At 37.3% G+C, this 12325-nt stretch overlaps 1 protein-coding gene across 4 annotated transcripts in view; it reads left to right on the top strand.

Moving 5' to 3' along the window:
• GBE1 (1,4-alpha-glucan branching enzyme 1) overlaps positions 1 to 12325 on the top strand; it is a 290444-nt gene that overhangs the window by 128490 nt on the left and 149629 nt on the right. For all 4 annotated transcript variants that reach the window (XM_077819979.1, XM_077819985.1, XM_077819991.1 and 1 more), the window contains 3 exons: positions 4934 to 5059; positions 9203 to 9338; positions 11767 to 11857. In XM_077819979.1, the coding sequence (XP_077676105.1) occupies positions 4934 to 5059; positions 9203 to 9338; positions 11767 to 11857 (353 nt within the window). The remainder of the gene's footprint in view (positions 1 to 4933; positions 5060 to 9202; positions 9339 to 11766; positions 11858 to 12325) is intronic.

Raw genomic sequence — 12325 nt, 5'->3', positions numbered from 1 at the left:
TACTCCAGCTTCGGAATGGGTCCAAAGTTTACTAAAATGCACTTTATATGGAAGTAATCAAGTCTCTAAGTGATAGTTGTGATTCTCTGTAATCAGTTTTTTTCCCCTGAGGAAAGTCATACTCTCTTTGCTCAGAGCACATTGAAAATGACTGTGACTACCTTTATCCTCAGTTACCCACGGTTTAATAAAACCACTCAAGTGTGCGCCTGTGTGACAAATAACAGAAATGCTTCCTCATTTGGGGGTGCTAAGATAATCCTTTATCAATTTATTCTAGTTGCTTCCTCCAACAGACAAATACTGTGGTCTTGTCAGGATTGAGCATCAACTAGCCAGCTCTCATTCAGACCACAGTTCATAGGTACAGGGTTATTTGTGTAACTGCACTTAGATTTTTTTTTTTTCTAAGATTGGGACATGTGGGTCTTTATGCCCCAAACAATCTTCTAAGAGTTCACGACCGTTATTAACATGGGTTCAGCTCCACTAGCATTAGGAGCATCATGAGTTGTTGTGTAAACTGGGCTCTGGATGTTTGTTATTTTTAATGCTGCTAGGTGTACTTGCTTATCCAATCAACATGGTATTAAGCTCCAGCTCAGTGCACAGTTCCATCGTGTTGTTTAAAATGACAGCAGCAGCTGGTTCAGGCAACAGTAGGGGTTATAGTGCTGTTAACAATGGTGTGGCTAAATCAGATACAATAGGGATAGGAAAATTTTAGAAAATGCCCCTCGTTGAGAAAGAGCCCTACTGAGGAAAATCATTTAGTGTGAGAGGCTAGACTTACGCTTTTTGATTACTTGTTAAGATAACTGCCCTTTTTAGGAGACTCTTCTCGCATCTGCAAAGTTAACTAAATTATGTGTCTTCTCTTCTTCAATAAATGTGCCCTTTTCACTAGAGCTAAGAGGTTTTTTATATCTTTGCATAATAATGTTAAAAGTTAAATTGTCCTAGAATAAAAGCTTAGAGCAAAAATGAATTAGATCAATAGTCTGCTCTCTTACCTCCTTCAAATATAAATCATTCATTTCAAGTTTTATAAAGCTGTGTAAAGATCAGAAACTTAAGTTGCTGTGCATTAGCACAGCCTGTATACAATTGCATGTTGAGAGTACTATGTGAGAAACAAATTTATTCTAGATATTAAATATTCTGAAAAGCAATTTATTTACCTGTTGAGTACTCTAGATGTAAAGGTGTATAATTATCAACTAAGAAGCTTATCCATTCCCTTAAATAAATATTATTCCAATAGCTATTTCAGATGAAAGCAGCAGAGTTGGGGACTGAAATGAGATGAGCTCTTCAGAAGAAATTTCTACAATCCTATTAACCCAGTGCATTCAATTAGTCTATTTTTTATATATGTGAAATTTGGCAAAAGCGAAATGATTTTTGGAATCTCCATGGTACTGAAATATAAAAAGCTGTAATGATTCCAAGTACATGGAATATGGTTTGATGGTTAACTATGTTGTTTATCTAAATGTGTCAAACAGTAGAACTAGCTAAGTGCCAAAGAATCTGGGTTAATGTGAATTTTAAGTATGAATCTAGTTTTTCTTTGAGCATTTTTCATTTCATAATTTGATCTAAATAAGCCATTTTACTAGATTTAAAATTAGTTTGACTATTACGTTTACCAAGCCCATTTTATCACCTCAAAGTTGATCTTTGTAATACTTTTGCATTCTCAGCTGGTGTTTTGGAAACCGAAAATTTGTGCAGTTCAAATAACTATTTGTTACTTGAAAATAAGTTGGATTCTCAAAATACATGGAATATCTAGCAGTTAAAGGCAAAAGATTGTTGCCTTTTCCTTCAGACATTTGTACTGGATATGTAATGTGATGGGTTAAGGACAAACCTGTGTGGTTGTGGTAACAGAAAATTATGCCACTTGAAGTCTTTTGAAAGCCCCAGTACATTTATATTGGAGAAGAATCTCATTACTGACAAACTCAAAGTAAAGAACTATGGAAGAAATAATTTGAATTACTCAGATGTTGTTGGGTTCTGTAATCGCTCAGACTGGACATTACTGTGGACAGCTCATTGAAACCTCAGCTCAATGTACAATGGTGGCCAAAAAAAAGCCAACTAGGTTAGTCTGATTATATTTTTTTTAATATTTTCCATTCCAGTTTTTGTCATACAACATATTATTACATACAGTAATAAAACAATAGTATTCCAGGTGGAGGACATACCCCCATTTTTGGTCAACTTGTGTTTAAAAAGACAGAAATATAGGTTATTTACTGGTCAAAAATGATTAGATGCATACAAAGACTTTTGTGTGAAGAGACTAAAAAAAAATTGGCCACCTTTTATCTCCTATGTAACTAAAGGGGCTATTTTTAAAAAACAAACAATGAATGGTGTGAGAAAAGTAAGTGAGGTGCTTCATTTGCCTTTTCTTATAATACAAAAACCAAAACACCCAGTGTAGACACTTAGTGAAAGAGGAAGGTAACACATTTGAAACTGGAATACTGTCTCCTCACACACACACACACACACACTCTGAGTTTAGCTAATGTGAACAACATGTATAGTCACGTATTACTAAAGACAAATTTATTAGGATTAAAAAAAGGAGATTTATGTGTATAGTGAGAACATCCAGAGTTACATTGATTAGGATTAAATATCTGTTTTTCATAGGGCCTGCTTCAGGGTATATAAGTCAACCAACAACTGCAGGGGTGGTGAGGAAATTTTCTTGTGGCCAGGCTACTCCACCACTGTCTGCTATAGAACTTCTTGCTCCTTTCTCTGAAGCATCTGGTAGTAGCGCTGCTGTTGGACCACTAATCCAGTCTGGAAATTCCAGTGTCACCATAGTCCGTTCCATCCTCAGCTAAATGTCTGTTTTCAAATTATCTGGCCTGTTTCACAGACTTGCACTATGCCTCTGAACAAATGGGGACACAGTTAAGATGATCCTCCCATACCTGATCACCTATCCTTTGTTAGCTTCAACTAATATTAAACCATTTTCATTTACTCACTTTGCTACTCTTTCAAGCCCTAATAGTCTTGAAGCACTATGGCACATCCATAGCAGCAGCAGCGACACAGACAGGTGGCAAGAATCTGTGAGCTGCAATCCCATTTAATCTTAGGAGGCTCAACCTAATCCCTGGTGACTGACTGAGAGCCCAGTCAGTGTTTCCATCTACCCTCCCCTTCACCCCTCCCCCCGCTTGTTAATATGGTGATGAAGTGGAACCTGCTCAATAATCTCTCTCTCTGTGCAGGAACAAGGCTATGGTTGCTAGGCAGGTAGCTCCTGAGGGCCTAAGAAAGACACCACCATAGATCAGGACATAACCACAGTATAGTCTTGGACTGGATGCCAACCTGGTCAGCCTTGAAAAAGTTCAACATATGAGTTATTACTCTTTTACTCTGTTGAAAGGTCTTAACCTCTCTCGCACAACCATTGTCAAAATGGGTTCCAGACAGAATCCTCCTAGAAAGATGTGGGAGCAAATTACTTAATTACAAGCAAAATGCACATGTAAATAAATGCATGTGTAAAATACAAAAACAGGTGGAAAATGTTGACCTTCAGGCTACTGAACTCCTGCAGTTTCAAGTAGTAGAGGCAAGGCTGTGGTTTTCCTACTTCATAGATGTCCACCTCTTGGCTGGAAAAATCACATGTTCCAAGGTATCCTCCGAGGCCTAGAACCTCTATAGTACTGTTTCCGTAGCCACCCCATTGCAGCATTATTCTTTCAGGATCTCCCGTTACTTTCCCGCTAATGCCTTGCTTAAATCCTACATCTCAGTCTCTTTCAGGAAGATTTTAAAGGTCCAGAATGTAAAGTAGTGCACACAAATTACTCCTGACAGCCTTAACTTGTTTGTTTTCATCGTGATGATGCTGTAGGACAGGCACTGTCTTTGCTTCCCCTCCCCCTCTCCTTATCCCCAGATGTATGGGAAAGCCAGGGAGTCCCCACTGTTTGTGCAAGATGTGGAGTGAAGGGCAACAGTGTTCTTCTTCTCTCTTCCTGTGACAGATTAGGTCCACAAATAGCAGGTTTTCTTTTCCTTTTACCCTGTCTGTGGCAGAGACATTGCCATGGGCTTGTGCTGTTCATAAGCAACTCTGATCTATACAATATCACTCCAACTTTCTTCTAAAATATAGAAGAGCTATATAAGAGCTAGGAATCATTATTAAAAAGGAATTTATGAAGGTAATATCCAAAAGAATAGCTGATGGATTTTTATTGGTCATCAGCATTTTTAATGGCATTCGTATTTCTGTTTTTCTGTTTGTCTGCAAATGGAGGAATGGGGGCCCACATATAGCCCCTTCCTTGGGGGGCGGGGTGTGTGTGTGTGTGTGTGTGTGTGTGTGTGTGTGTGTGTGGAGTAGAGTATGGAGGGTACATAGTTCCTGGCATGAAAGAGGGGAAAGAAGAGAGCTACAAGGAATCCCAGAAATAGAGAGAGATGGGAGGTGGCACAGAGAGAGCTGGTGGGGGGAATGGAGGAATGCAAGAAACCCCTTGATGCGTGCAGTGTGCTCTGCCTACAGAAGCTACAAACTGTGAAACCCCCTAGTTTCATTTTTTGTTAATCTTCTAATACAGGGTTTCTCACTAGATGTGTTCCTATTTCTGTTCCATCTGCTGTGCTAAACCCATCTTTGCATGGAATGATGACAAAGCTGCATTTTTATTTTATGTTCAAAGAATTCAGTAATGTAGAATGCCACAGTTGTCTTCTAGTTTATAGGAAAATCTGGCTAATTTTTGTTAACACTGTTATGCTGTATGAATTAACATGAGAATCTTTTCTCCTCTGGCGCTCCTATCATTGAGAACAGACTTCCGTTTCTGTACGGGTGCTTGTATACACATGACATTATAGTGATTTCTTATGTCTTCATTTTATTTTCTAGGTGGTGATCCGTAGTAAAAATGGAGAGATTCTCTACCGTATTTCACCTTGGGCCAAATATGTAGCACGCGTAGATAGAAATGTGAATTATGATTGGATACACTGGGAACCACCACTGCCATATCTAGTAAGGCTTATTTTATATTTCAAAAGCTTTTAGAAGTGCATGCAAGGCATGTTTTATGATGTGATTTCTGTCATGTCACAGTCCTTTTATTTTTATTTTTTGGGGTGCGTTCTAATTATAACACGAGTTACTTTGCACATGGTGTATCAATATTATAGTTAAGCATGAGAAGACATTTCCATTGTAAGCGCCTATTTTAATGCACTTATTGTTATTGAAAAAAATGTACTTGAAATCTACTGGTCTGCAGACCAAGCCCTAAAGCCATACTAAAACAAAGATGTTCTGCTGTGCCCACATGGACCTGTCCCCTGCAGTTTAAAGGAATATGTGGGAGCATACTGCTCAGTGAATGCTGTTTGGCTGATCAACTTACTCGTCAGTATTGTTTTAAGTGTAATGAACTATTTGTGTCTTTTGCTTTTGTTTTTTGCTATCTTGATTTCACACAGTTATTCTCATAATTGATCAGTGTCTTTTTTCCAGTGTTGTCATCAGTTTATCACTTCCCTGAGCCCCTTAAGTGCTGAAGAGTGTTGGATATTATATTTTCCCCCCAGCCTCTGTTCTTAGCCTCTCTTCAGCAGCAGAATGAAATGAGTCTTATTCTTTTCAGTATCTCTGCTGTCTGCAGGGTTCTGAATAGCTGTAGTGAAAACTCACAATGATTGGTCAGTTTTCACTTTGCTATGGTAGAGTGTGAACTTAGTAAGAACACCACATATAGGAACGGGAGTATCAATTATTTCCAGCAGCAATATCTTTGTTTTCAATCAATGAGGCAGTCATCCCTTCTACTTCTAGCCAACTGGATGATTTTAGGATCTTCTGAGACGACTTATGCTGCATGGGAGACACCCTGGAGATTCATGTGGAGGTACTGCAAGAAAAATCTCATAAATGACTAGATCTTCTGCCCTCCTCCAGGCATGGTAGGCTTGCCTCGTCTGTCAATGAGGAGTTATTGGAACTAGTTATGAAGTTGTGGCAGATCCCAGCATCTGTGGCACCCACATCTAAGTAAGTTGATACATGTTATCAAGTTCCCTCAAAGAAATTTTTAAGTTTCCTGCATCTACTCAGTCTCAGAACGCTGGTGGTGACAGCAGTGAATGAAAGAGCCAAACAGCGATGGTCTCCAAATATGACACACACAGAGAAGGACCCTACAAACTTGACTTTTTTAGTAGAAAAATCTATTCCCCAGATTTGTCTCCAGATGTGAATTTGAAATTATCAAGATCATCTGTTAAAACACAACTATCTCATCTGGGAAAAGGGTATCACAATTAATATAAAAGCTCCCATAGGAACACAGGGGGGAGCTAAAATCTGTAATGCTCAAAGGACAGTTAATAGCCCAAACATAACAATGGCTGCTTCATCACAGGGCTTCCGGGCTCCATTCTTGTGGAATACCCAAAGAGCCCAAACATCAGTGGAGGACTTTCCATAGGTGCTATAGTAATAAAAATAATAATTTGAAGTTTGTGATTGATCAGTGTGCAAACAGTTGAAGGCCTTTAATCATTAAAGGATTTGAGAGCCACTCTCTGCTCATTGAGCATATACTTGCCAGCACCAAGGAGAAAGCAGATCACAGCCTCAGCCTGATGATGCTTTGGGATATCTACACCTTGCTACTGTCACCCACAGATAGTATTGGAACCACAATGGAAGGAGCAAAGGCTCCAGTGCAGGAAACCCTTTCCCACTGCATCCTTGGTGCATGCTGCTTCACAGCAACACGTTTGATTTGATCATCAAGAGCTAATCAGAACCAGTTCAGGAGTTATACCCCCTCGTTGCCCCCCCCCCACACACACACACACACGTGTGTGCATGCGCACACACTTAATGACTACTTTTTTTAAAAAAATTGTTGAGGAATTCTGGAACCAGATCACCTGAGACGACTGAGTCCTGAAAACTATTTTAAAAAGGGGTATTTTATCCAATTCCAGGTCCATACTAGCCCAACCCTTCTTCCCTTTTCCTTTCCAGGGACCCCTCTTACAAGATACTGTTAAATCAAGAATTAGATACCCTTTTGCAACTTGCAACTCCCATTACTTTTTATTCCCAAAGAACGGAGGTTGGCATCTGATTATAGACTTTGATATCACAGCAGATTCATCCGTAACTACAAGTTCAGGATGCTAACCCTGGTCTCAATTATCTCCTCATTAAATACTCAAGATGGATTTGTAGTTCTCAGCTTTGGGATGCTTCTTTCTGTCTGTCCATATACCTAGCACAGAGAGAATACTTCATAGTGAGGGACTTACTACCAATACATGGTCCTGCCCTTTCGTCTTTGCATGGCACCAACACATATTCAGCAAGAGTGTAGCAGGCACAGCCCACTTAAGAACACATTACAGTCTGGTATATTCAGACCTGGACAACTGGCTGATCTGGGTAAAATTTTCCCAGCAGGTGATCAATGACCAGCTTGATTCACATTGTCTTACGGCCCTTTACCACATAGGGGCTCCAAATGAACATGGGAAAATCCTCACTTTGCTAACCCAAACTACAGAATTTGTAGGAGTAATGTTAGATCTGAGGTCAGGAAGAGCTTAGCTACCACAGGAGAGGTTCCAGGCAATAGGAGGACTCCTCAATCTGCAGGCTCACCCTCCAGATGCATCCTTCTTTGGTGACATGGCCTTCTGCACCCATGTCTCAATATGCCAGACTTTACCTATGTTGTATGCAGAGAAGTTGAAATCCATGTATCTATACATAAAGCATCATATGGATATGATGGTGGAAGTCCTTCAAGAAGTCTTCTCACTATTAGGTTGGTGGAAGGATGCGTTCCACAACCTGCCATCCTTTTCTTTCACTACAAAGTTCTATACTACCTGGATTCTTTATTGATGAAGGAACTGAGAGGCTGTTGGGCCTACTTCACCATGTCCGCAGGTGTGTGGGGAGGCCAGGGGGACATCTAGAGTGCAATCGTGGCCCAAAGGACACTGATAGCCAAAAATACAGTCCCCCTCCCATGGGGCATATGTGGACAAGAAGTGGAATGCATGTGGACAATTCATCTCAAAGAGCCAGAGTAAATAACTATTCTTTCCCCCTTTCTTCCCTCTCCCCACCCCTTTTATTTTTTGGCCACTGTGTGCAGGAAAATATTTGTTGGGCTTTTTTCAACCCTCTTTCAAAAGTTTTATTTCAAAAAACTTTTCCAATTTGGAAAAGTTCAGCTGACAAAAGGAAAATGAAATGCAGTGACTTTGCCACCCTGTAACCTTTTCCAGATTTGGAGAAATTTTGAAAAAAATAATATGGGGAAAAGTTTGTATTTGTGTTGGTGCTGGTGGTAGTGAAAACCTTGGACATGAGTCCTTTTTGACATTGAATGCAATAGAATGAAAGGAACGGATGGCAGGGGACAGAGAGAATAAATTCAAAACTTGGAAAATTTTATCCCAACAAATTTCCTGGGAGGGGGAAAAAAATCAACTTGGAATACAAACTCCTTACCTGAATTTTTTTCAGAGGTTTTTTGACCTACTCTGGTAGTAACATTTGAAAGGTTGTCTTTTGAACTGTACTTAATGAATGCTTATATTCTGTAAAACTCAATTCCACTCAGCTGGGAACTTTTCTACCTGATATTGACAAAGGAATTTTTATGTCCTGCACTAGACAGAAGAATGTGCTTTACTTAAAACCCTCCCTCTCAAAAAAACCCCAAGAAGCAAACAAAAAAAAAAACCCAAAAACTTTTTTCCCCATTAAATTGGGTAGATCTGACTAAGAATACAATCAGCAGACCAGTTTTCTGTGTGCTGTTTTAAAGTCACTTTTTCACAAAATCAGCACTTCAATACATTGGTGCAATGAAGTTATGGAAGTACTGACCGTAAGGATGTCAAGTAAAGAGTGGAAGAAAAAAAAAATCAAAGAAATTGATCAATCTCCATATTGGAGTAATTTTTTTTGTATTTACAATTTTAATTGCATTAATCTAGAGGGAATATGTTGCAATACAATTTTCTTACCTGATTTTAAAACGAATATACTGGTTCTTTTTTCTCTTACTTGTGTAAACGGTGTGTTTATATAACAAGATTGACATTCTCAGATGCTGTGTTTTAATGACAACCATTTTCTATTCAATAGCGCAAACATCCTCAACCAAAGAAACCAAAAAGCTTAAGAATTTATGAATCTCACGTGGGAATTGCTTCCCCAGATGGGAAAGTTGCTTCTTATAAAAACTTTACGTATAACATACTACCTAAAATAAAGGATCTTGGTAAGTAACATGCTTTTTGGTGAGATGCATATAGAGAGAAATTTGTAATGAGTTTCTGCTCTTATTGGAAAAGATAATGGAGTGTCTTGGGGTGTGGGGAATGAAGCTTAAATGTACTATAGAAATTTATTTTTAGGGTATTAATAATTGCTTTAATTAAATAATGAAATGAAATGCACAGGAATTAGGGTACATGGATCAAAGATACTCTTTTACAGTTTTAAGTAAAATTTCATTCCTTAGAACTAAATAAATATTTGTCATTTACTTTCAGTCTGAAAACAAAGCTGTATTAATGCCAGACACTGATTACAAATAATTGAAAACAGATTACTTGCCAATGTACCAGCTACATTTTTATTTTTCTATATATGTATAGAAAAAGTACTGTATCTAGTTTTACTAAGTTTACTATGTGAAGTGTGACCATTTTAAGTGATAATTTGAATGTTCCAGTATTACATAGCAAGTAACCTGAGCAGTTCTGTTTAGGAAAGAATTGTGGTGTATTATTGTAACTGTATAGGCTGTAGATGAAATTGTTGGAATGATTATCTAAAAAAAAAGCTAATTATTTATCTGATTTTGTGCTTTAAGAGTTGTTGCACTTTGGCACATAAAAGATTACATGAGCACTTGCTAGCCATTACCCTACAATGATGATATGCCCTACTGTATTTGGAACTGGAAATAACTATGCTAACCATATTTGGTATCTATGGCAAATGTTGGCATATTAATGACAGCTAGTAAAACCAGATATGAAGTCAAACACTAGATACGCACAGAGCTCATCCACATACTAACAAAACCAGCCATAAATAAACTATAATGATTTATAGTAAAGTCAGTGTTTGACCCAAAAGAAAAAAAAAGGCTTTAGTCATTCACTACAGTTAAGCTGACTGCCAGAGTGAGTAAGTTTCTGTATTTGGGGACCCCCAATCAAAATAAGCTAAAAATACAGAGTTAACACTTGATCTTGTGATGCTGTTATTTTCTCTTGTAAACTAATCTTCTGCTTTCCAGGAGGCTAATATATTCAGTAGAAATCTGAAAGCATGCAACTCTGCCTACAGATTTTTCCTTATGGGAGGAGGAATGTCATGGATATAATGCAAAATGGTGTCAGACAACAAAATAACAATAATATAAATGTATCCACAATATCAGTCATTTGCCTGATTTAAATTGTATCTACCTGTTTGTAGCCAGACCTACTTAAGGGTTTGTTATTTTTAATAATTCTCTTAAGGAGCACTCTTTTTGTCAAAATGCTGAAATATTAAAAGTGTGAAGAAATATACACGAGGCAAACAACAAGATAAATTGTAAGCAAATAAAATGATAGTAATTTCAAATAGTTTGTACTGTTTATTTACAAAAATGCTGTGGGTAACCATGCAACGATCCTCAATTATATAATGGCTATATACCTTAGACAAATTGCTAAGCTAATGCCAGCCCCTTTTTTTAATAGTAACTATTTGACTTTGAGGGCAAAAGTAAGCATGACGTCATAGCTAAATTAAATAAACAGGATAAAGTTAGGCGGAAATATAGGCTAAACGATATGCTGAGGATTTGCGTGAAAACAAATAATAAAGAGAAGCTGTGGTCTCAACAGGCTTTTCAAATAGACCTGAAGGTTATCGCTTGCTGATAGGACATTTTTTTGCTGATATTAGAGTTAGCTTAGCAGAGATTTGTTTTAGGTACCACAGTTTCATCATTAAAATATAATTTTTCCCTTTAGATTTTTTTCATTTAATATCATAGTGAAACACTTTTGGGTTGAATAAGGGACCAAAAAACAAACAAACCCCAAACTTTTTCTTGGTTCTCAGCTGTTTCAGTAAGCTCAAAACAGAATTATACAGCTTTAATGTTCCTTTTGAAAGATTCCTTGAGGGAAATGAGTTTGGAAAGAAAATATGTAATGATTAAAGACTGAAATAAAATGTGTTTGAAATATTAAGAAAAATCTTGGTAAAGCGCAAGATATAGCACTATTAATCAGTTACTCTTACTTTGCTTTCATGACAACTCTGTAAATATCAAAAGTGCATCTGAAGTTCAGGACATGCAGATTGGTGGTGTTAATTTCACTTCAGAATATTAAGATTATATTTGCATATCTTTTATTGCTTGTTCAAACTGATAGATTCAATATATCTATTCATATGTAGATCACCTGAGAAACTGACCTTCCCATTTTTTATGGGAAGGTCATACAAGTATAAAATGTTAAAATGGCATTACTTTTAAGAAAGACTGAGTCTGTGGTTAAATATTAATTGGACATTAGAGATTTAGAACCAGATAAAATAAGGAGAAAGAAGCAGTTTAGACATATTTGAAATACTAGAAAAGTTAATTGTATATCAAATTATTATTTAGACATGTAACTTTGGGATTTTTTTAACAGGATACAATTGTGTTCAGCTGATGGCTATTATGGAACATGCTTACTATGCCAGTTTTGGTTATCAAATCACAAGTTTTTTTGCAGCATCAAGGTATGTTTTCTAAGGACTTATGCACACCTTTTGCTTTTTTCTGTGGTTGGTGAAATAGTATTTAAATGTAGACAAATAGCACAATCTAATGCACTGTAAGAATTCTGACATCATATCCAGACCTTGCTTTGTATTGAGTTTTTTTCTTCTAATAAATCAAACCAGCTGTCTATAATTATCAGTTCTATATAAAAGTTTAATATAGTGTACAGTACAATAGAAAGGTCATGAGAAATTTTAATTGGCAAAGCATTTTGATTCCAGCTTCTGCACTTTAGGATCTCAGCTGTGTGTTTTTTATCCATAGAAACTGTTGTACAAAATTGAGAATTCTCACAAATGATGTCCAGCATGTTTTGTTGTGGTAAATAAAAGCATCTTTAAGGTACTTGTTCATAACAGGTATTGCTTAATCATTTTGCTTTACAAAAAGGGTAGTCATGTAATGAAATGACTGCTTGCACATCC

Source organism: Eretmochelys imbricata, chromosome 1 (assembly GCF_965152235.1).
Source record: "Eretmochelys imbricata isolate rEreImb1 chromosome 1, rEreImb1.hap1, whole genome shotgun sequence".
Classification (NCBI taxonomy): Eukaryota; Metazoa; Chordata; order Testudines; family Cheloniidae; genus Eretmochelys; species Eretmochelys imbricata.
The sequence above is the reverse complement of the archived record's forward strand: the minus strand, read 5'-3'. Positions and strand labels throughout refer to the sequence as shown.